The 25,392-nt window shown below is 42.2% G+C and overlaps 3 protein-coding genes across 5 annotated transcripts in view; all 3 read right to left on the reverse strand.

The window, feature by feature from the left end:
* The window catches only part of myh11a (myosin, heavy chain 11a, smooth muscle), a 40,161-nt gene extending 27,769 nt beyond the window's left edge, over positions 1-12,392 (reverse strand). For 2 of the 3 annotated variants that reach the window (XM_071351685.1, XM_071351703.1), the window contains exons 1-3: positions 12,240-12,392; positions 6,783-7,214; positions 6,100-6,256 (exon numbers count right to left, since the gene is read on the reverse strand). In XM_071351685.1, the coding sequence (XP_071207786.1) occupies positions 6,100-6,256; positions 6,783-7,127 (502 nt within the window). In that variant the 5' untranslated portion in view covers positions 7,128-7,214; positions 12,240-12,392. The remainder of the gene's footprint in view (positions 1-6,099; positions 6,257-6,782; positions 7,215-12,239) is intronic. The other variant, XM_071351694.1, reaches the window with a different exon arrangement.
* A 5,572-nt stretch (positions 12,393-17,964) lies between these two features.
* On the reverse strand, positions 17,965-22,052 carry cep20 (centrosomal protein 20). Its single transcript, XM_071351934.1, has 4 exons — positions 21,833-22,052; positions 21,389-21,586; positions 21,174-21,258; positions 17,965-18,735 (listed from the first exon to the last, which is right to left on the reverse strand). Exons 1-4 carry the CDS (start codon positions 21,858-21,860, stop codon positions 18,603-18,605), a joined length of 444 nt encoding a protein of 147 aa, XP_071208035.1. The 5' UTR covers positions 21,861-22,052; the 3' UTR covers positions 17,965-18,602.
* Positions 22,053-22,511: 459 nt separating this feature from the next.
* LOC139544613 (multidrug resistance-associated protein 1-like) overlaps positions 22,512-25,392 on the reverse strand; it is a 33,752-nt gene continuing 30,871 nt past the window's right edge. Inside the window, exons 29-31 of the mRNA XM_071351941.1 lie at positions 25,213-25,379; positions 24,443-24,637; positions 22,512-24,267 (exon numbers count right to left, since the gene is read on the reverse strand). Of these exons, the coding sequence (XP_071208042.1) occupies positions 24,159-24,267; positions 24,443-24,637; positions 25,213-25,379 (471 nt within the window). The 3' untranslated portion in view covers positions 22,512-24,158. The remainder of the gene's footprint in view (positions 24,268-24,442; positions 24,638-25,212; positions 25,380-25,392) is intronic.

A 25,392-nucleotide genomic window follows, 5' to 3' on the forward strand; every position in this document is an offset into this window, starting at 1 on the left:
CCCATCTCTATTCCCTTCGAACTTCAAAGAGCAGGCAGGGCAAATTTCTAAGCCTTAGTGAAGGAATGTGAGTCTTCCCAGGAGAGATGAGAGCCAAGATTTCACAGAATTGTCAGAGACTCTGATTGTAGATAACCCTGTTAAGACACTTAAGAAAGTGTAGCCTCCGTAAGACTATTATCTAAGACTTTTATCTGTTATTATGTAGCAGACAGGCATGGCTGCGTATGGTCAAAAGTACTGCACTACATACAGTGCATTCGGAATGGATTAAATCGTTTTTCCCCCTCATCACTCTACACACAATACCCCATAATGACAAAGCAAAAACTGTTTTTTATACATTTTTGCAGACTCTTTACTCAGTGTGTTGTTGAAGCACCTTTGGCAGTGATTACAGCCTCGAGTCGTCTTGGGTATGATGCTACAAGCTTAGCACACCTGTATTTGGGGAGTCTCTCCCATTCTTCTCTGCAGATCCTCTCAAGCTCTGTCAGGTTGGATGGGGAGCATCGCTGCACAGCTATTTTCAAGTCTCTTCAGAGATGTTCAATCGGGTTCAAGTCCGGGCTCTGGCTGGGCCACTCAAGGACATTCAGAGACTTGTCCCAAAGCCACTCTTGCGTTGTCCTGGCTGTGTACTTAGGGTCATTGTCCTGTTGGAAGGTGAACCTTCGCCCTAGTTTGGGGTCCTGAGCGCTCTGGAGCAGGTTTTCATCAAGGATCTCTGTACTTTGCTTCGTTCATCTTTCCCTCGATCCTGATTAGTCTCCCAGTCCCTGCCGCTTGGCATTCAGGCCAAAGAGTTCCATCTTGGTAGAATCTTGTTTCTCATGGTCCGAGAGTTCTTTAGGTGCCTTTTGGCAAACTCCAAGCGGGCTGTCATGTGCTTTTTACTAAGGAGTGGTTCCAACTGGCCAATCTACCATAAAGGCCAGATTGGTGAAGTGCTGCAGAGATGGTTGTCCTTCTGGAAGGTTCTCCAATCTCCACAGAGGAACTCTGGAGCTCTGTCAGAGGAACCATCGGGTTCTTGGTCACCTCCCTGACAAAGGCCCTTCTCCCCCATAGCTCAGTTTGGCCAGGCGGCCATCTCTAGGAAGAGTCTTGGTGGTTCCAAACTTCTTCCATTTAAGAATGATGGAAGTTTGTTCTCGAGGACCTTCAATGCTGCAGAAATGTTTTGGTACGCTTCCCCAGAGCTGTGCCTCAAAACAATCCTAACTCGGAGCTCTATGGACAATTCCTACAAACTCATGGCTTGACAAACTCATGCTCTGACACCCACTGTCAACTGTGGGACTTTATATAGAGAGATGTGCCTTTCCAAATCATGTCCAATTAATATAATTTACCACAGGTGGAGTCCAATCAAATTGTAGAAACATCTGATGGAAACAGGATGATCAATGGAAACAGGATGCACCTGAGCTCAATTTCGAGTCTCATAGCAAAGGGTCTGAATACTTTTGTAAATAAGGTATTTCTGTTTTTTATACATTTGCAAAAATGTCAAAACCCGTTTTCGCTTTGTCAGTATGGGATATTGTGTGTAGATTGCTGAGGATTTGTTATTTATTTAATCCGTTTTAGAATAAGGCTGCAATGTAACAAAATGTGAACAAAGTGAAGGAGTCTGAATACTTTCCAAATGTATGAGAAGACCACACACCCTTTTCAAGGGGTCTGAATACTTTCCGAATGCACTGTAGGAAATAGGGTGCCATATCAGAGACTGCCAGGGTTGTTGATAGTCTTGCTCCTCTTAATGTACATGTAGACCCACGGAGAGATCGCCACGGCGACACCCCCCTAAAGGGTTTGTTTGGACCATACCATTAGTCATCCCTCTTTGGGGTTTGGACCGTACCATTAGTCATCTCCTCTATTCTGTCGTGGGAAATCCTATCAGTCTGTTAACAATAAAAACTCTCAACACTCAAATCTAAACATAGCGACAGAGTAGACAGCGAGCTATTGACCGTCCATCGTCATGTTTACTCACGACCCTGGATGCACACACCATAGCTGTAGATGTACACTGACATTTCCTGTGTGTACATGCAATTAAGTTGGTAGATTCCTACACATACAGCATATCAACAGAAAGTACGAGTCATACACTACACCAGAGATGGGCAGCTTTTGTAGGCCCGCTGATAAAAAATAAATACAAAATAAGTTGAGTCGGGGTCTTAACTTACTGTTGGGAGTTAGAATAGTAGAACACACAAGGTGCAATTTCGAAATGTTGTTGTGCATCTGCATTTTTTTCTTGTTATGTCAGTCACTGACAGTCAGCAACATTTTTGGGGGGGTTAAGTTAGCTGCCTAGACTATCTAAACTTGTAGTTATCATGATCGAATTACCGACTGGAGGGCCCCTATTGATTTTGTTAGTCACTCTCAGTCAGATATCATATTAAAAACACTTCTCTCCACCCTATGACAAATTGTGTAGAATTGCAGGAAATTAGCTGTAAAACTGCACATTTCTCTCTCCACACCATGACAAAATGAGTAGAATTGCAGGAAATGTACAACATTTTGTTTAGGGCCCCCACAAATATTATTGTTCTCAGACATTTTTATTTATCAATTTTAGGTGTGTATTAAAATGTGTTTGTTTTTTTGAAAAACTCTATACACTGAGTGTATATACACTGAACAGCTGCTCTTTCCATGACATAGACTGACCAGGTGAATCCAAGGTGTTCCTAATATTTGGTATACTCAGTGTATTTTCATTGTCTAGCTGGAATGGCATGTTCGTATGCTGTATATTTGACTGTGATATGTGCTCACCCAAGATGAATGCACTCTACGTTGTTCTGGATAAGAGCATCTGCTAAATGACTAAAATGTCAAATGTAAATGTTTTACATACTCATATTACTGTATTGATTCATTTTTAGATATTGATGTCACAAATGTATCATTTGTACAGTTTTTATTTTAAAAATGTAGTTATGTTACATTTGGCTTTGTAAAACCTAGCAGTACTACTTATTTCTCTGAGACTGAGGCAGATAATTATAGTTTTGCAAAAAACTTGATTATTTTTCTCTCTGAAATGAAACCATCAAGTGATAGATTTCAAACAAATGCTTGTCTGTCATTGAACAACCCGATGCCATGATTAGACAGTAAAAAAACAAAAACAAAATCTCTTTCATAAGTTCTTTAAACAATAAAAGCTAATTTTCCAACATTTCTGAAAATGGATATATAGCGTTTTGGAAAGAAACTCTTCATATAAGCACGCCTACACATCTAGCAGCTTAAAAAGATCTTTATAGCTAGACACATTCTAAAATGCTGTTTAAATTACTCCACATTTCTCATAACAGATCAAATCGAGTAACAATCATAGACCAACGTAGATCAAACGTAGTAAAACATTTTTTTTTTAATCACTGGTAAAAACATTGATTAACTATTTGTTATTCTACTCCAAGGTAGTTATAAACGTGTCAGTGGCCCAATTCATAAATATATCCAATGAGAGCTTAACATTCTTGTTGTGGTTTTGTTTAACCTCAACCTGCCTTGTTTCCTGTTCACCTGACAGATCCCACTAGGAGCTGCGTGCACACACCCATACGCGCTCGCACACACACACACACACAGTAATGTGTTACTTCTGACTAAGCTGGAATGTCAAATGCTATCTGACAAGAACCCACAGAACTGCAGGCAGCTCCTAGGGGGATCTGGTGTGTGTGTGTGTGTGTGTGTGTGTGTGTGTAAATTCAAAGATAACGCACACACACAAGCACAGTATCCTGCACGCACACACAGGCTTAACCTGTAACTTACGAGTGTAAGAAAGTCCATCTCAGACCTAAATCCAAATGATATAAACATGGGGTTTCAAGTTTATGAAGTTGGACTGACTGATAAAAACAGAGGATAATCAAGTCAGTGTGTTTGCTCTCTTTGTAATGTACGACTAGAAATGTATCCAGCACTTAAACCGGGTACTACATAATAGGGAACTTGAGCTGGAGTAGGAGTGAGGTCATTGTGTTTCTGCTTGGCCAGCATCACAGGGCCTATTCTAACTTCTCTCATCATGCTGCAGCACTTTGAACAATGGAGAAGCTTGGTTCTTACATCATGTACAATGTGCTTCCAAGGTCATGTTCTGGGAGGACCCCATTGGTCAGAAAAGGGTCTAAAGGAGAGATGGTGATGTTTTTTTCCCAAGGAGGTGACTATCTGCTGTTTGACTGCAATGTTAGGTTCACTAATACTCTTTTTAGACTATCGTGCCAACCTGAACCATACTGTGCTGACTCAGATACATTTGTGTCACATTCTTTTCACAACTACCGTAGATGAGTCAGCAGGCCAGTGCGATACGTTTTGGCTCAGTGGTGTAAAACTGGTGAAGTGTAACCATGCTGTAGTAGTGACTTAGTAAGGAACGTGGTATGCCAACAAACTTAGCAGAAGAGCAACAGCCTTGTCTGCGTCTGCTTGGTGTGGTTATTGATTTGTTTGAGCGAGTCAGATCTAAGTTTTGTTGATGCCTGATAAGCAACACAGTGACTGGCTGTAAAAAAGACAGTCGTAGAAATGTGATAAAACCACAAAGCCCTTGTGAGAACATGTTGTTGTATAGTGTCATTTATCTTCGCATAATTGACATGTACTGTCACAAAAGTGATGATCATTTAAATAAACTGTTAACATTTACTTACACCTAAAATGTCAAATGTAGAATTTAAAACATAAAAAGGGGCTGATATCTACAATCTGATTAGAATTTACAATAACAAATTATTCAAGTGCTTGAATCAAAGAGGTAAATACGGAAATGTTTGTCTCTGGGAACTTTTGCTTTTGGGCCAAAATGAGTAATTTAAATGGACAGAAATATTGTCAGAAGTTAGCAACTTAAACTTCCATAGTTTATCTTTAATCCTAAAGCAACAGACATAAAAGGCAAAATGGAGAGCATATTTTATTGAAGATTCGAACAGGAACTGTCTTCCGACTTCCTGTCCTCCATCTCTCTAAAGCCAGATGTCAGAAATCCCCCAGAATTCTTATAAAATCCTTGGGGTCAACTAGGTCCGCATCACCCCTGACACCACATAACAAAGCCTTGTGGGAAACGCTGAGTTGTCCACATCAGGATATTAGCCTCTTATCCTCTCAGTCTTAGCACTGTAGGGGCTAGCCAAGAGCCCTTTACTGTAAGCAGAGTTAGCCCATTGTCACCTCGTGTCCAGATTTCTCTTCGAATGAGCTACTAAAAGGATTTTTCTGCTTCTGTTCATTAACTTTCATTGAAGTAAGCTGTTTTCACATTGTTTTTATGCAGTTTAACAGCCCACATACTTCAGGAAGGGAGGTTTTTGACCATAGAGGGCATTGATAGAGCGTGTAAGGCTACAGTATATTTAAGCAATAAGGCACCTCGGGTGTTTGTGGTATATGGCCCATGTGCATTATAAACCGGTTAGGTCGAGCCCTGAATGCTGATTGGCTCACAGTTGTGGTATATCAGACCGTATACCACATGTATGACAAAACATTTATTTTTAGTGCTCTAATTATGTTGGTAACCAGTTTATAATAGCAATAAGGCACCTCAGGGTTTGTGATATATTGGCCATTTACCACCCCTCGGGCCTTATTGCTTAATTATATCTCTGCAGTATTCTGCACTGCAGTTCAGCTGCTGCTGAGTTGATAAAATATTGTACCTTTTGAAGAGTATTGAAGAGCTAGCTATCGTTGAGTTATTGAAAATGTTGTTTTGTTGTTTTGTTGACCTAAAGACAGCTGACACAAGACTGTTGCAATCACTGTTTTGTAGCAGCTGATATTATGCAAACCACTTTTAATTCCCCCAAGATAGTAGCTAGCTAGATAGGAAGAATAGCTGTGGTGAGATACCATGGCCCTCAAGCAGGGTTGGGATCAAATCAAATGTCATTCATTTCAGTCAATTCAGCAGGTAAACTGAAATTCCAAACATTTCATTTCAGTCAATTGATGGACTGAATTGAAATCGACGCCAGCCCCGTCTTCCCAGACAAAGAAGCTACAGTAACAGGAAGAGGTGTAACTGAACGATGAACCTACCTTGCATCATGTTTCTGTAGGCATTGTCAGTGATGGAGTAGATGTGAGGGGGAACTTCGTGGCGTTTCTTCCCTTTGTACATCTCAATGATTTTCTCAGAGTAGATGGGCAGCATCTTGTATGGGTTCACCACTACACAGAACAGGCCAGAGTATGTCTGCAGAGAGAAAACAAGGATGAGCAGGGTTATTATTAAGCAATAAGGCACCTCTGGGGTTTGTGGTATATGGCCAATATACCACGGCTGTCAGCCAATCAGCATTCAGGGCTCGAACCACCCTGTTTATTATTGATAATAAGCCAACATAGTTATTCTACACTTGTTAAATTGCTGTGTTTGAAATTACCCTTGACTGTCATGTGTATCACAGTCCTTTTTGCTGGTAGCTAGGACCTCTTTCTAAGGTTGTGAAGACTGAGTATTATTGGGAGTATTTATGGGTCTGTGTGCTTCTACGACCATTTATTCTCATGTAGATGGGCCTATCCCACTGGCCATACACTGGTTGAATCAACGTTGTTTCCACGTCATTTCAAGGAAATTAAGTTGAACCAACGTGGAATGGACGTTGAATTGACGTCTGTCCCAGTGGGACAGAATTCATTTACCTCAGGTTGTGTAGAGTGTGTACTGTACAAGTATGACTGTGTGTATCTGTGTGAAAGTAGAGAGTCCAACTCACATAGATGAGCCCGGAGAAGTACCTCTCCCGGATGTTGTGCAGCACCGATGCCTCGTTCAAACACGTGAGCTCGGCCATGTCCTCCACCTTACTGAACTTGGGAGGGTTCATCTTCTGGATATCATCCTTGTTCACCGTCACCTTCTTCCCGTTGTCGGCCAGCTCTACCAGGCACTCGTCCCCGTGCTCCTCCTTGACGCTCGCTGCCTCGAAGCCATTCTTCTCTGAGGGGATCCACACCAGCTTCTTGGCTGACCAGTCGGCCTGGGCCATGGGACTGTTGATGAAGTCCTTGTCCAGGAAGAGGAACTTCTCGTCCTCAGTCATCTGTTTTTTATTAGCCATCTTGGTGGTCGGTGGAGGATCTTGGATCTTCTAAGATCTTCTGTCTTTTGGGGGGGCCAGCTGGAGATGGGGATAGAGATAGGGGGGCTGGTGGGAGGAAGAGAGAATACATTTTAAAATGTTAAGACTGGCTTGGATTGACTTGGTTTGGTTTATGGTTTGGCTAGTCATTGACTGAGAGAAGTGGGTTATGAGTCAGGGTCGTGCACGGCAACCACAGGTCAGGGGTCAAGTAGTTTGAGTCATTACAAAAATATCAAAAGAAGTGGTATAGCTCCATAAATTGCATGATTCTTTCTGTAAATACTTTCTCACACAGAAAACTGTTTTCAGTCCAGCACTTCAAAAACATACTCAAGGGGTTATTAACTAAATGGTGTATGAGTCAGACACTACATATACACTCTCCTACCACTGTCAGCCATACGTCCACAGAAGGCATGGACACTCAAAGGGTTAATTACATTTCTTCATCCATCCAGAAACTCCCAGAATACAGTAATTCTCACAGACCCCCCCTCTTCGGGCTTAGCCTCCTACACAAGCCACAAGGGAGACTACAACCATTACAGTGCCTAGTTTAGATATGAAGATAGACTCTGGGAAATGAGTTCTAAGTAACTGTACCATATGCGATAAGGACTTAAATCGATCTTCTCAACTTGTAAAAGTGTATAGTACTTACAGTACACAAGTGAGGGGTTTACCCATACCCTAATCAGAAAAAAAATGCTCCAACAACAATAAAGTCAATTTTTTTTCTTTCCCCCTCTCTCCTGTGCAGCACCGTCCGCTACATTGCAGTCCCGTGCTGTGATGCCCATATATGGCCTGCTTCTCTGGAGCAGGCCTTTTGATGGACCTAAACAGCCAGGCAAGTTCAACTCCCAAACAAAGCCCTTATAGGGAAGAGTATGTCTACAGCTGGTCCATGCAATTTGGAGTTTACTCCAAAATGATAACACGGACGGAGAGGGAGAGCTCGTTTGGGGGGTTTTCATGTTCATGGTTCATGCTTCATATGGTCCCGCCGCTGTGCTGTTCTCCTCTGTGGCTGTATAGTGTAGTGGGGTGGAGGGAGGGATGCTAGCTAGCTAGCTGCTGGGCTCTGAGTCATACCTGTAGGAAGTGGAGCCACGGCAGGTGCACAGTTCTATGGCAAACTCAGTGCTAGTATTTTATCATTCGGTGCTGTTATGAACAGATTACTGGAATCTTGGTAATAACTTGCTGTGTTTAACACCCTAATAGAAACACCAACGGGTCAGTGGAGGCTGCTGAGGGGAGGACGGCTCATAATAACGGCTGGAAGGAAATCAATGGAGTGGTATCAAACATGTGATTTCCATGTGGTTGATAACATTGTATGGACTCCATTCCGGGCATTACTATGAGCCGTCCTCCCCTCAGCAGCCTCCACTGCAATGGATCCAGTTTATAGTACTAGGGTCTAAATGATTCTGACACACATTATCTTTTAAATTCCAGTCAGACCATGCAGACATAAGACATAATGAATGATAAATGTTGACCTTTGTGCTGGTAAGTCAAACTACTCTTGCTTGATAAGATTCAGACTATAATCCATTGCACTACATCATGGAGTCCCTGCACCCATCATTCCTATCCAGCCCAGTCACAGTTACAGACTGGCATGCTCTTTCTAGGACTAGAAATGGGAACTATGCGAACAAGTCACAAGTCCTCATGGGAAAGATTGTCACTGCGTCCCCTGGGACCAGCCAGAGCCAAACTACCCACAAAAGCATAAATATCCACTTAGCCAGAGTGAAACACTATTTTTTAGGAAAAAGGACATTGTCCTCTATCCTGTTCCTTATTTGCAATGGTTGTAGAGCACAGCACAGAATAAACTGGGGCCGTACTAGTACGCAACACCATGCAGCACAGTAGTCCAAGGTTGTGTATGAAGAGGAGACATTACAGCTGATTCGGTATGAACTATTTCCTTTACTGACTGAGGATAAGTGGACATTTCCTGACACTCCCCTCCAGTACTGTTACTGTAGATGCAGCTTGACAAGTGTCATCACTCCCTTGAACTTTTCTGCAACTCTCAAACAATTTAGACCTCTCTCTCTACTATTTTTATAGCCATCTTTCTCTCTTATCCCTAATCCTTAACATTTCAGCACCTTCCTTCCCTTCTTGTCGTGTCAACGCATGGTCAGTGGTTCCTCACCCCCTTCTCTCCCCCCTCTCTCTGTCTCGCTCTTCATCTTGTTGTGTCAATGCGTGTTCACCTTTGTTCTCAGCCAGTGTACACTGACGACAGCTGTCTGAGTAGGGGGTTGACAGGGTGGCAGTTTGCTGATAGTCTCTACCCAGGCTGGACTGCTTCCTATAAGACCATACTTGAAGAGCATGATAGGGAGAGAAAATGAGGAGGGAGGATGAGGTGGAGGAGGAGAGGAGTCTCAGAAGATTCTGTTGGTCAATACTGTCAGGAGAATGAGGGGCAGAGGAAAAGAGGGTAGAGAAGAGAGGAGCGGGAGGAGAGGAGAAGAGGAGGAAGGGGCAAAGTTGGTCTTTCCAGGAAGCAAAGCCAGAAGATAAGGAATCCCTTCATGTATCATCAGATAAGAACTCATTGATTGTCGTATCTAATCCTGGTATCTAGTACACTACAACAATGTACAGAAAATACCTGAATGAGTGATTGAGTCCTTGATACTGCTGATCTTTAACCAGGCGAGGCAAATGTCCAACTCATCACATAATAGTATGATAGAGATTGAGTAGGAACCATCTTAATTAAAGAGTGGAACCTCCTGTGGTCTTGCACGCACACCCACTGACCTGCTAAATTCCAAATAAACCACTGTTTAAATTATTTGTATATGAATGGACTGGTTGCCCAGGAGACCACTTGACCTTCACTATTTATAGGGGCTGAATGGTGACCCCTGGGCCTGTGAAAGGCTTTACCCTCTTCCTCATCATTCCATCCCTTCCCTGATTCCTGGCTTCATTGCAAAAACGAATTTCCTAATAGTTACTAAACACTATCATCAAGCCTTGACGACTCAAATGGATTGCACTCAGCTATGCCAGGATAAGAGTTAGGCCTAATAAAGGTAATTCTCCCAAACTATCACAGTATCTAACACGTTCACTACTCTGGTATATCGGCTGGTATACTGTATCAACTTACACCAAGGCCCTGATTTTCTTGGCTGATGACTCAAACTCTGCTCTGCTATATGTTCACTACATACTTCAGTCTGAGACTGCCATCATTGAAGTCGTTTGTGGTGATGTCAAAGTGAGGTGTGTTGGACAAAACAAAGTCATCAGCAATAGGATCATTTCTAACCAATCAGAGTATCAAAGTCAATTAAAAAATGTCTAAAAGCAGTCGGGTTTCTGGGACTAATCAGAACAGTTAGAATGTGTTTGCGTTCTAGAAATCGTCAGGGAAGTACTCAGATCCAGACTCATTGTCGAGAAGAAACGTAGCGTTTGGCAGGAGCAAGGAGTTTGGGTAGCCAGGAAACTGATTTGCTGTACTCCGAGTCCTGATGAACTGCAATAGGCCCATGTGTAAATACACGCACAGTTATCCTAGTGGGCGAAAAATGGTTGTAATGATACCGGAATCAAATAGATTTGCATGTTGCGGTATGTGATGATGAATTAACAACACTCCAATCCAGTACATCCAAATAAAAATGTAAAAGCCTGGTCCTGTAACAATGAAGAAGAATGAAGCCTATGAACTCACAGTTGTGTTAGGTCATTTAAACACAATTAAGGTTAATGTTGTAACTACCTGCCCAGAGATAGTCAGAGTACGATGCATTTCAGTCTTGGGCCTTACTGCTATTGTGTCTCACGCGTTGCTTACTCCAAACATCTCTTTTCTTATTAGGCAGTTTGGCCGTTCTCCACCTCTAAAAGTATCTGCCTCTATTTTCTCCTGATAGACCTTCTGACCATGTTGTTTTCACTTGTGCCTTAGAGCAGTGCTTTATTTCACCCAAAAACTTGGATGAAAGTCGGTTGAAAACATCATTTAGATGATGCTGCAGGCTCTCTGTGGTGGATCGACAAAGACCATCAAAATGAATCTCCAAAGTCAACCAGACAAGATAGCTGAGAGGTAACAAAGTCCTCAGACTGAGATAGAAAACCACATGCTTGCTTTACTCAAACTCCCATGCAACATAATCATATGATAACCACTTTTCCTGTCAGCAAACTACTAGGTTGTGTTTCAACAGGTCAACCAGCAGCTACTATGATGACGACCCCAATGTCTTTCTGCTCACTCAGACATTTTCCAGTTTGATGCTGGTTTGTGTCACTGCAAACTGGAGAGGATACGACTCTCACAAGTGACAAGTCTACCCTGAGCCACCACACCACAAAGTTCGGCATCAAGACAGACAGCTTTAAAACTACCATATTAGGAGAACAGGAAACACCCTGGTTAGCGTTCAGCCTGTTAGTTCTTTCAGATATAAAGTCAACTTCCCCTTACTTCCTATAACATTACTGGTGTAAATAATTCAGTAAAGCTGTTATTCCAAGCTGTTACAGTATAAATAACATGGCTACTGTATAGATAGTATTACTGGTCAGTGTATAGAAAACATGGTAAAGAAAGGCATTGTTAGGCAATGTTGTGCAGCACTGATAAAAGGGAAGAATTCGCTGATAAAGATGGCCAACATAAAAAAGGTCACAGACTCTTTAACCACATCATCGTATGACTGCGTCAGACAAATGTCAGCACAGCAGTTACGTTGTATAGGCTACCACCGATAGTCATTTCTTCTGGGGTGATTTGGCTTGTTCTGCATTCACATTAGAGTCATGCAAAAACAGCTGTGTAAAGTATGCAATTGATCAACAGTGACAATTGACAATCATTTTACTCAGTAATACATGCAGTGTGTGAAACCTAAACACATGAAGGAATTACAATATAGGCTACATATGATAAACAAAAATGTCAGTTTCAAGAGCCACAATCAATGTCGCTAAGCGTGCGTAATAAAAGTGCGCGCAAAACAACAAGTGCACTCTCACTCTCTCCAACTTGTATCAAAGTAAAACAATGGCCTTGCATAAAAATAAATGACTTACAAATTTGATGAATTGGAATCAGCAGGGGGGATTTGGAAAGTTATGGTTTGGAGCGTCCTGCGGTTGACAGGGTAGCCTACTCCAAAGACGAACAGTCCAAATTACCCTGGTATAATACCTCCCTTTACCATTTAAACCCGGTGGGTGGAGTCGCACGCGCAGACCCTCCTCTCTCTGATCTGACAGCAGAGAAGCATCAAATTCTACCGCAGAGCGCGAAAGTAATGTCCAAGACGGTACTGTTTGAAGACTCCGTGGTACTGTAGTGTACAAGCGTGCTTGACGCTGAAAAGCAGAACGAATTGCAATTTGGCTGCGCGCACATGCGTATTTTCCTTTGACGCGGACACACTTTATAGTAATCTGGTATGCATAGTATACTTTAATATCTCTTCATATTCATTTTCTTTCAGTGAGCATAATGGCAAACGTTATGGGGTGTGTGTACAGTAGATATGTATAGCCTACTTGTATGTGCAATTAAATTAATGGTAATAATTTAATATTATACCTTCATAGAAACTGTTGAATATGTGGGTGATGAGTCATCCAAGGACTATATGACCCTCCTATGGACCTACTGTGGGAATATGGCCCGAGGAGCTCAACAACATCTATAGTAAACAGTGGTTATAAGGATCATGTTTAGGATTGACACTGTCACTGTCTCTTTCCAAATGGCACACTTCCATCAACACCAAGAGCCCTCGGCACACATCATATCACGCAGAACCTTCGGAAATTACATCAATTTAACTCAAACTTGGCTCCCCTTTTCACTATTTTGAACTCTAAATCATGGGAATCTCAGTATATCCCATGGATATATATACAGTCTGTGTCTCTACAGTCTGTCTGTTCACTTGATGGTACTTAGGCCTGTCAAAATAAATAATATGGGCAATTCATCTCCATTGACTGATGTCCATGACACTTCTGATGATGTTTAATGGCACTTCGTCCCAGAGGTTCTGTGGTCCAGTCCCATTGACATACAGTACTATTGTATATACAAGGGTCCAGTCCCACTCCCAACAAGGCAGCCCAGCTGTTACCAGAGGAGAAAATCCGTCTTGATGGACTTTAGAGGAGGGGAAGAGAGAGATTCCCCTTGATACACACTACTGGAGGACGAGGGTGGAAGGGGGAGGAAGGGGATGCGTCCCACGTGTTTGTGTGTCCCCATATTGTTACACACATCACATTCCCCTCTTCTCCCTCTTTCCAGCTCCTCTATCTCTAGTCTAATGGAACGTCCTATATAAGGACACCTCCTGATTGGCTCAATAAATCACCTTGCTTTGTGATGCCATGACTGGGCCTCTCTTCGGTGCCAAACAGCACATCGCCATTGGTATGTATGCAAAACGACGATGACAGTTCAAGGGACCAAGATGGAGGGGGATGACTAGGGGTTGGAAACCTGCTGGCTGGGTCTCTGGTCAACATCAAGACCAGGGAGGACGGTGTGTAGTAAGGAAGGAGAAAGGAGAGAGAGAGAGAAAGAGAGAGAAATGCAGAGACGCAATGCACTGTGCCATATAAGGACTGTGGGGTCTGGATGGAATCTGGGCAGCTTAAAAGTCTAGTGCAGGTGGCCTGGGCCCCAGTGACTAAATATGGTCCAGCAGCAATGGTATTGTTCAAACAAGTAGGGGTGCTTCTATGGGGATAACTCTGCACTATTTACTTGTAGCATCTCCCTCTGATGACATCTCAGTGTTTTTTATCATAACATAAATCATTAGATAATATATCAGTCTTTGCTATGAGAGTTTTGGTGATCAGTATTGGTTATTATCAATATAAATTCATATGATGTTAATGACATCACCTCGACAGATTAGCATACAATTTGTGTGTTGAAAGGGATAGTTCACTTTTGTGAAATGTCATCTTATTCCTAGGGTGTTGATTCCGTGAAGTTATATTTCATGATGTACTTGCGCTGACTATTTTCAAAGCGCCAGTTCTCCAGCACACACCACAGTTAGGAGTTATTTAGTCTGTATAGACTTTCCGCTCCCTGAGCCCTGCTCATCCCTCCACCTCTCCTCTCACTGCGCTTTGTTTGTTTCTGGGTTTATTCATTGCCCTTTAATGACAGTGTAACAGACTGTATCTCAGGCAGTAGACATTATGTATGAGCCAAGAAAAGTGGGAGGGGCGGGGGAAGAGATGAATCCCTGACGGGATCAGTGCAGAAGTCAGGACGAGGCAGCAATCCAGGCTCAGCCTGTAGCCGAGAAAGAAGCCCTTCTGATAGGTCCCAGCCAAGACATACTCCCCTCCTCTGGTTCTCCAAGATGCCTGCCTCATTCAGCCTCAACTCATCTCTGACAGAAAGACTGGGGGTATGCGGAGGAGGTGGTGATGAGGGTGGGTGTCCACATTTCTGACTGGAAGAAGGTTACTTACAGTAGAAGAGGAAATGGACGCCATTCCAGACAAGGGTATTGTTGTTGTTGATGATCATGTTGTTGATTACAAGGATGTAAAGAGAGATGGTTTTGCCATGCACAAGTACAGTACTTGGTGATTACATGGGCCTGAACCATAAGTGCCTATCAATCTCGCTGGCTTTGTCCCTCACCTCCAAAAAACGGCATAAAAAGGTAATGATTTATTGACACGAGTATTAGTCCATAACCAAATTCTCCTTATACAGCACAATCGATATGGGATCCGAAAACTATCCAAGACAAATACATATTTTCGGAGTTCTTTAAATAATTTACCATACATACACTTTATGTCCCCCGCGGCCCCCCTGACTACCATTTGTAGCCATAGATGGACAAACAGTTGACAGAGCCATATGTTTGTAGATACATTTGTCCCCATAGAAATGTAATTGCGTTCTAATTTAAGCTCAGAACAAACAACGCTGCTCTCTGGTGCAGTGAAGCAGCACTGTCCTCAATCGTATTTAAACAGATGTTACACACACTTCCAATGTATAATATAAATGGTGGAACAATGCTACCTATTTTCAGGCAATCTGCCCAGTGAATAACAACAGTCATAGTTCTATTTCCTCTGCATATATAGCTCTGTATCTGTCTGAGAAAAGATTTGGACTGCCTGAGCAGAGGTGCAACCTAGGCAAGGCTAGGGAGATCCGCAGATAGAGCTGTAGTTCTACGAATTAGCTAAAGAGTTCTAGGAATAGTGGAGTGATGCCAAAAGCAGGTTGCTTCTGTAAAGCATCTTTGCTGTCTTCATTGTCGCCATTGATACTGTGTCTACAGAAGCAGCAAAAATAACATCTCCATGAATTAACACTCAGTAAACAAACAGGTACAGGAACACCTGTTCATCTTATAGAATATGGTTAGCCATCATATTCATAACTAGTTTCTCTTTAGATGACTTGCCGATGCAATGGCAGGCTATATCTGACTGAGGAAACAGGAGGCAAGGTAAAGAAAAATGTCTGACTCTGGGTATAGACTTGCGTTTCCAGGGCTCAGAGCGATGTCATTCTCAGAGTGAGATAAGAATGTTGTGTTCCCTTTTATGGCGAAAGAGGAAATGAGGATGGGGGAGACGGGTGAGAGAGGGAAGAGAGAGGCCCGGCCCACGGCAGCAGCAGGCAGATGTTTGTGTGACCAGCGCCACACAGGGACGTCACTAGAGCTCTCCAGCTACGGTTCTGAGCTGCCCCACACAACACGAGGAGGAGGGAGGGATGAGAGGGAGAGGGGGGTGAGATAGAGAACAAGGAGAGAGAAAAAGAGAGGTAAGTGGGACCGGGGAGAGGGAAGGAGGAGGACGTTTCTCACTTCATAATCAGTTTAGGTCAGGGATCATCAACTAGATTCAGCTGCTGGCCCATTTTTTATTGAGCGGATGGTCAGGAGGCCCGGAACATAATTACAAATAATAGACTGCAAATTGACCGCAAGAAGCCCAAACATATATAATATTTGACTAAAACAACCATTTCAACCATTACTTACATTTGTACACGATCACATATACTGAGTGTAAAAAACATTAGGAACACCTGCTCTTTCCATGACATAGACTGACCAGGTGAATCCAGGTGAAAGCTAAGATCCCTTAATGATGTCACTTAAATCCACTTTAAGCAGTGTAGATGAAGGGGAGGAGACCGGTTAAAGAAGGATTGAAGCCTGGAGACAATTGAGACATCAATGGTGAATGGACAAGACAAAATATTTAAGTGCCTTTGAACAGGTTATGGTAGTAGGTGCCAGGCGCACTGGTTTGTGTCAAGAACTGCAACACTGCTGGGTTTTTCATGCTCAACAGTTTCCGTGTTTTTAAAGAATGGTCCATCACCCAAAGGACATCCAGCCAACTTGACATAACTGTGGGAAGCCTTGGAGTCAACATGGGCCAGCATCCCTGTGGAATGCTTTCGACACCTTGTAGAGTCCATGCCCCAATGAATTGAGAATGTTCTGAGGGCAAAAGGGGGCCTGCAATTCAATATTAGGAAGGTGTTCTTAATGTTTTGTACACTCAGTGTATCTATTATGCGTGAGAATACTTTGGAACAGTTTTCCAAAATTAAAGTCACTTGGAGCTGATTTGCTGGTGTTTTTACAGTCTTGGGTGGCCAAATAGATTCACTGCCAGCTGAGGAATCCTGGTTTAGGTAAATATTGGGATTAGTAGAAATATTATTGTTTTTCATTCAACTGATATGGATATGTCTCCGAAATAATTTTGTTGAGAGGGAGAAGTGGACGTTTCCCATTTTATAATTTAGATAAACAGATGGATTAGTGAGCATTTCATAAATTGATATAAAGGAGGTGGTAATTTAGGTTGAAAAAAAGTTAATCTCTGTGGTAATTCTATTAACGGACCTTCTGCTTGTGGAAATGTGAAAGCAGATAGGAGGAGCATAGTAAAGGGCTATGTCTCCTTGGCTTGTCAACAATACATCGATTTCAAGAGATGTAATACTAAAAGGGTGAATCCACGCTGGTTCTGGGATAAAGTGTCTCTGAATCTGCATCCACTACACTGTTATCAGTTGTTTGAAATCTCCATCATAACTTTCCTAACATCAGAGGTAGACTATGTAGATACATCAACAGAAGTTCACAGGGGACATTGTTCCAAGACAACTTCAACCTTTTAGATTTTGGCAGCACTGGGAGAGCATTGCTCAAATCTTTCCTTATACAGCAACAGTACGGTGCTCTGACTGTAAACGTGGGAAAAAGGGTTCCAAGAGGGTTCTTCGGCTGTCCCCATAGGAGAACCCTTTTTGGTTCCAAGTATAAACATTTATAGGTTATAGAGAGCACCTTTTTTTCTCTCCGAAGAGTGTATGGTCATCTGGCTTTAGAGATAGAATTTATAGCAGCCATTTATCAAGTGAGAGAAATCAGCTCCTGTAAAGGACTTTTATGCACTAGACTAGTTAGATTACATGAGAGACGTGATAGCAGGCAGGCCTATGGGCTATGTCCCAAACGGAACCCTATTCCCTATAATAGTGATAAGGAATCCCTATAGGTCCTGGTCAAAAGTAGTGCACTATAAAGGGAATAGGTGCCATTTGGGACACAGGGATAGATGTGATAGCAGGCAGGCCTAAGTCTTTCTTTACATGTGAGCTACAGCATATGTATATGTTAGGATCTACAGTACATGCCTATATGCTAAGACCATGAGATAACACTTGTATATACATTCCATACTGACTTCATAAATGTAGGTTTTGTTTGCCGTGACCACAATAGATATTCGAGACAGGTTATTGCCTCTGTACACTTCTTCAGTGGAAGGTGTTTATCATGGAGTTTTGTGAGAATGAAGATACACTGTAAAAATGCCTGAATACAATACATGTACTGGTCTCCAGGCAGAATTATTTTGTGCTACTACTGCCACTGTGTGATGAAACATAACAGTTATAAACCCATTGGCTACAAACAATAGACCTAATGGCAAAATAGAAAAGATTCCCTATAGATCCACATCAACAAAATCAACATGTGTAGCTTAGCCCTAAAATCGAATAATTACATATATGCTAAAAATGCTTTATTAAAGTAAAAATTTATTAAAATAACTATTTATTTTAGATACATCTTCATGAGCAATTGGCACATCAAACGCTTACTACAGTATGTACAGCTATGCGGACATAGCAGTAGTGAAGAACAGACTACATTTACAGACTCTCAGGGAACAAACAATTGGCCAAATGAAATAAAAATCAGACCTGTTGATTTGATCCTGTTTTGGCAACATTAACACACACTACTAAGGCTTTCTTGACATCAACTGCAAAAAATGTAAAAAGTTTTTTTAAATAAATCGCTCAACACTCCCAGTTCCAGTGCAATCTGGAGTGACAGACAGGACACACCTGTGTTAAGACTCAGGACCAGGGAGTGTGTTAGAGTCTCTGGTCATAGTAGCAGGTGCTGAGCCCCTGAGAAACAGCTTCCCTCCACTGTCTCCGCTGCTGCTTAGGAAGTGGGATAGCAAGCCGTACAGTAGAGGCCTGAAAACACACAATATGTACAGTTGAAGTCGGAAGTTTACATACACTTACACGGAACCCAAACCGGCTGCACGCGTCCGCCATCGTGCATACATTTATTTTGTCCCCCCACACTAAACGCGATCACGACATGCAGGTTAAAATATCAAAACAAACTCTGAACCAATTACATTCATTTGAGGACAGGTCGAAAAGCATTAAACATGTATGAGAATTTAGCTTGCACTTGCTAGCTAATTTGTCCTATTTAGCTAGCTTGCTGTTGCTAGCTAATTTGTCCTGGGATATAAACATTGAGTTGTTATTTTACCTGAAATGCACAAGGTCCTCTAATCCGACAATTAACCCACACATAAAACGGTCAACCGAATCGTTTCTAGTCATCTCTCCTCCTTCCAAGCTTTTTCATCTTTGAACTTATATGGTGATTGGCATCTAAACGTTCACAGTATTACCACGACGACCGGCAACAAAGTTCGTCTTTCAGTCACAAAGGTGGGTATAACCAATGAGGAGATGGCACGTGGGTACCTGCTTCTATAAACCAATGAGGAGATGGGAGAGGCAGGACTTGCAGCGCGATCTACGTCAGAAATAGAAATGATTTCTATTTTAGCCCTTGGCAACGCAGACGCTCGTTGACGCGCGCGAGCAGTGTGGGTGCAATAATTGAATAACATAGATTCCTACATTTATTTTGCAACGCTCGCGCACGGTGTAGTCAGGGTATTAGGTTGGAGTCATTAAAACTCATTTTTCAACCACTTCACAATTTTCTTGTTAACAAACTATAGTTTTGGCAAGTCGGTTAGGACATCTACTTCGTGCATGACACAAGACATTTTCCAAACAATTGTTTACAGACAGATTATTTCACTTATTATTCACTGTATCACAATTCCAGTGGGTCAGAAGTTTACATACACTAAGTTGACTGTGCCTTTAAACAGCTTGGAAAATTCCAGAAAATGATGTCATGGCTTTAGATGCTTCTGATAGGCTAATTGACATAATTTGACTCAATTCGAGGTGTACCTTTGGATGTATTTCAAGGCTTACCTTCAAACTCAGTGCCTCTTTGCTTGACATCATGGGAAAATCAACAGGAATCAGCCAAGACCTCAGAAAAAAAAATGTAGACCTCCACAAGTCTGGTTCATCCTTGGGAGCATGTTTATCTGTACAAACAATAGTATGCAAGTATAAACACCATGGGACCACGCAGCCGTCATATCGCTCAGGAAGGAGACGCGTTCTCTCTCCTAGAGATGAACGTACTTTGGTGCGAAAAGTGTAAATCAATCTCAGGAACAACAGCAAAGGACCTTGTGAAGATGCTGGAGGAAACAGGTACAAAAGTATCTATATCCACACTAAAATGAGTCCTATATCAACATAACCTGAAATGCCGCTCAGCAAGGAAGAAGCCACTGCTCCAAAACCGCCATAAAAAAAGCCAGACTACGGTTTGCAACTGCACATGGGGACAAAGATTGTACTTTCTGGAGAAATGTCCTCTGGTCTGATGAAACAAAAATAGAACTGTTGGCCATAATGATCATCGTTATGTTTGGAGGAAAAAGGGGGATGCTTGCAAGCCGAAGAACACCATCCCAACAGTGAAGCACGGGGGTGGCAGCATCATGTTGTGGGGGTGCTTTGCTACAGGAGGGACTGGTACACTTCACAAAATAGATGGCCTAATGAGGATGGAAAATTATGTGGATGTATTGAAGCAAAATCTCAAGATATCAGTCAGGAAGTTAAAGCTTGGTCGCAAATGGGTCTTCCAAATGGACAATGAACCCAAGCATACTTCCAAAGTTGTGGCAAAATGGCTTAAGGACAACAAAGTCAAGGTATTGGAGTGGCCATCACAAAGCCCTGACCTCAATCCTATAGAAATTTTGTGGGCAGAACTAAAAAAGCATGTGCGAGCAAGGAGGCCTACAAACCTGACTCAGTTACACCAGCTCTGTCAGGAGGAATGGGCCAAAATTCACCCAATTTATTATGGGAAGCTTGTGGAAAGCTACCTGGAACGTTTGACCCAAGTTAAACAATTTAAAGGCAATGCTACCAAATACTAATTGAGTGTATGTAAACTTCTGACCCACTGGGAATGTGAGGAAATAAATAAAAGCTGAAATAAATCCTTCTCTACTATTATTCTGACATTATACATTCTTAAAATAAAGTGGTGATCCTAACTGACCTAAGACAGGGAATTGTTACTAAGATTAAATGTCAGGAATTGTGAAAAAAACTGAGTTTAAATGTACTTGGGGCACAGGTGTATGTAAACTTCTGACTTAAACTGTATGTCTTTACTAGGTCTAATGGTAGTATTTACAGTTTTCAATCAGGATAGGATAAGTATTTCAGGTCTGGAATCAGTTTCCTGTGGCCTTTTATGAATCATTTCTAGATAAACTTACACAGATCTGGAACTGGGGTCCTCCACCACTTTCAGCTCATTCGCCATGAACTGTCTGTCAAGTGGTACCTCAGGTTGACCTGATTCTGAAAAACATTGATTTGATAAGGTCATAAAATCCAAGTTGTAATTGAATAACGGTGAACCTACCAATGGCACTTATATTCCGTTCTGAAATTGATTGTCATATGGTTGAATTGAATGCATAATATTCACCTGCTGTCAACACAGACGCTGTGTATCGATACTTGTTGAATTCCAGGTACTCGCGGATGAGCTCGTTGATTAGAAGGTTGTCGTGCGACAGCGCAGGACGCGGCTCGCTCTGATCATCGAGCGCATTGAACACCTCAGCTCTGATCCGAGCTTTCAGTTGACCCAACACACCTCGAGACTCCAGGCTCTCTCTCAGAGCTGGGAGAGAAGATAAGTTGTTGAAAATGGTATCATAAAAACCTCTGCAACTTGTGGGGACATATTGATAACGTACACTTTAAGGTGTGTTGTTCTGTACGATAGCCAGGCAAACTTTGATAGCTAGCTAACGTTACCTACTGTCGTCTTACACTGTGCGTTGCACGAACTAGGAAACAGTTGCAATTCGCTTCCGTTTAATAAATGTAATATAGACTTTAAAGTGAAAGAAAGGACAATGCTTACCGCATTTCAGTTCCGTTAAGGTCGCCATTGCAACAGGTATAAACAAATGACGTTCGTATCCCTCACCGAGGTCAAAGGGGAAACTTAGCTGCACAAGTTAACTTTTGCTCCCACCTAGTGGTCTAAATGGGTTACTTGCCTGGGCATGACCAAATCGTTTCCCATTAGTTCCCACAGCGACAAAGTCAAAATGGTCTGTGTCGTAAACATTTATGAAAACAAAAATTAGCTTTTTGTTCTTAATATAAGGTCAGGTATAGGCATAATGTTAGCAGTGTGATTAAGGTTAGGTTTAAAATCATATTTTAAGTAGAGAGTTTATGACTTTGGCTGTGGTGACTAGTGCCTTTACTGTAAGCAAATTATGCCTAATGTCTGCATGCAGGAGGTTGGTAGCAACTTAATTGGGGAGGACAGGCTCGTGGTAAAGGCTGGAGTGGAGTTGGAATGATATCAAACACATTCCATTTGCTCTGTTCTGGCCATTGTTATAAGCTGTCCTCCCCTCAGCAGCCTCCTGTGGTCTGCACACCCTGTCAATGACAGGCTTTGGAAAATGTGATCCCATTTATATTACAGTCATTACATTACCCAACTGCCTGCAGTCATGCTTGACTCATACTTATATAAGGCATAGAGGCATAATTGTATTGTTTCACAGATGAGACTCACAAAAACATTATTTTCAAAACAGTTTTATTATTTCCAGCATGAATTATTGCACAGTAAAATGTTCAATCAAAAAATTAACAGATTGAATACAAAAAGTATAAATATAATACAATCTCTTAGAATTTGAAGGCAACTTACATGTTCATTATATCACATAAATATTGTAGTTTCTTCTAAGCATATTGTCTAAACCAGTAAGACAAAAATATTAAGATCTTTTGACTTCTTTTGGAAAAGTCCATGTTATAGATATAAACAGGAAGGAATGTCTATTTACAGTCAGTCATAACTGGAACCAGAGGAATAATAACACTAACATTGAATGGTATGTGATGAGAGTCTGTTACCTCAATATGTCACCCATAGCTTTGAGAATTAGGTGGTCTGTGTGCGTGCACGTGTGTCACACCCATAGCTTTGAGAATTAGGGTGTGTGTGTTCATGCACGCGTGTCTGTGTGTAGGTGGAACGACGAAGTGGAGAAACTTTTTTTTTAACACATTTTGTCCATTGTTTTGAAAAGGCGTTCTCTTCATTCCTGTCGGGTTTCCCGTCACCACTGTAACAGTTGAACGTCCAGGTTTTTAGGCCTACATACCCGACCATACAGATTCTATTGACCGTTTTGTGTTTACTAAGACTGAAATATACAAATACCGCAGAACAGTTGGACGCTAGGCTAGCTAAGCACCTTGGCTCGCTGCAGTGTTTTCTTCTTTGACCAGACTCATAAAACACTGAAATGGCTGGGTAGGAATCAGACTGAGTGCATCTGAAATGGCACCCTATTCCCTATATAGTACAAAACCTAAGAAAGTGCACTATATTCTGTGGAATAGGGTTCCATTTTAGATTGATGACTGTGAAAAGCTTTGTGTTTTCTGGGTTTTACAGGGTCAGCCCTTTAAGGCTAGTGGTCGGTCAGAGAATATTGCTCCACTCTCTAGACTTACCCTGTGGTTGGATGGTATGAGAATAGATATGAATTCATTATCAACTTTTTTTCTGTCTGATGACATGATAACACGGGGTCCTGTTGGAGGAAGAACCAAATGTCAGTTACCATCACTGATATGAACAAAATAGTCGGATTTGGTTGCCTGAGATTTCAACTCAACATCAAAGGTACCCAGGTGTTCTTCAAAAAGATGCTTCATAAAATGTAGTAGATCTACAAAAATAATTTGGTTCACATTCAGAGACTGAACCAAAGTCCTTTGGATTTTGCACTCAGTCTGACTTTCATCTCCTTAAGTTTCATTGGCACAGCCTATATACAATATTTAAAATGTTTGCCTAGCAACAACCCATCTGCGTCCAATAATAGCTTCATAAATCACAGTCTTTGAGATCGGGGCTTGATGTCTCTTTCCCCTTCCGAGCACCAGTTTGAGTGTGCGTAGGTTTCATGTCTTTATTGTGACCAGAGAGCACATACTGTTCACTAAAATCGTCATCAGCTTCGCTTCTGGGTCATCTTTGGTTTACATCGACTTCAGTTCCGGGTCGTTCTAAAAGCATTGCTCTCAGAGGAAGAGTTTGAACTGCCTGGATCGTGGAGCTTGGAATGGCCGATTCTACATGTGTTGGTTTGGAAGAGCCAGGGCCATCAGAATTTCCCCCTGGCCAGAGCCACCTCGGAGCTGGGTAGCTTTTAGACTAGCCCAGCCTCTCGGCACATACGGTAGAACTGTCCCCTGTTTGAGATGAGGTTGGTTGGGGAGTCCATCTCCGAGATGTGGCCTTTGTCCATCACTATCACTCTGTGGAAGGAAGAGAGAGAAGTGTCAAATTCTGTGACTGAACCATTGATTTTGAGATGTTGCGACATCATTTGACTGGGGCGCAGTAGCTACTAGGTGTAGGAAAGGAGTTGATATGCACATCCCAAACTTGAGAAAACTGTCGCTGGGCAAAAAGTATAGCAGAGAGCCTTACCTGGTATAGTCCATGATGGTGTTGAGGCGGTGGGCGATGGTGAGCACGGTGCAGTCCTCAAACTGTTGTCTGATGGTGGACTGGATCAGGGTGTCTGTCTCCAGGTCCACAGCGGCCGTGGCCTCGTCGAGAACCAGGATCTTGGTCTTACGGAGGAGAGCGCGGGCCAGGCAGACCAGCTGGCGCTGACCCAGACTAGAGAAGACAAATGAAGGAAGGTTGAATATTGACACTTAAACTTTTGAGCACCAAAGCACAGAATATAGAGGTTGACAGATGATAGAACCAGATATAGTAGACCAGATAAAGCAAAAATAATGCTCAATATAATTTTCAGTCCAGGAATAGGCTTAATCTGGATGCAGGACACCAGCCCTAGCCTATATGCTTTGTGTTTGGTCTTTGGGGGTTCTTTGTAGCTCAATTGATATGTGTCACATATTGTTACGGGAGCGACGCAGGAGATGAGAAGCAGGTACGGGGAGTGAAGGTTTATTAGCTGACGGACATTAAACGGAACAGGAACACATAACAAACACAATGCGGGGAACACAACCAAGGAACAGACAGATATACAGGGGGTAATCAACAAAGTGATTACCTCGAGCGCCAGGAGGGAAGAGCGGGAGCAGGCTTGACAGATATGCATGCCTCAAGTGTAGGCACGCATGACTGTAAGTTGCTTTGGATAAAAGCGTCTGCTAAATGCCATTATTATATATTTATCGATACTATTATGTTATTTGGTCAAATATATCAATTGTCCGTACCTGAGGTTCTCTCCTCCTTCCGAGCACTCATAATTCAGTTTGTCAGGCAGGTTGGACACAAAGTTCTTGAGGTGAGCAAGCTCTAGCGAACTCCATATTTCCTCGTCAGTATACGTGTCGAAGGGGTCAAGGTTCATACGCAGAGAGCCGGAGAACAACACAGGGTCCTGTTGGAGGAAG

The sequence above is a fragment of the Salvelinus alpinus genome, chromosome 2 (assembly GCF_045679555.1).
Source record: "Salvelinus alpinus chromosome 2, SLU_Salpinus.1, whole genome shotgun sequence".
NCBI classification, from domain to species: Eukaryota; Metazoa; Chordata; class Actinopteri; order Salmoniformes; family Salmonidae; genus Salvelinus; species Salvelinus alpinus.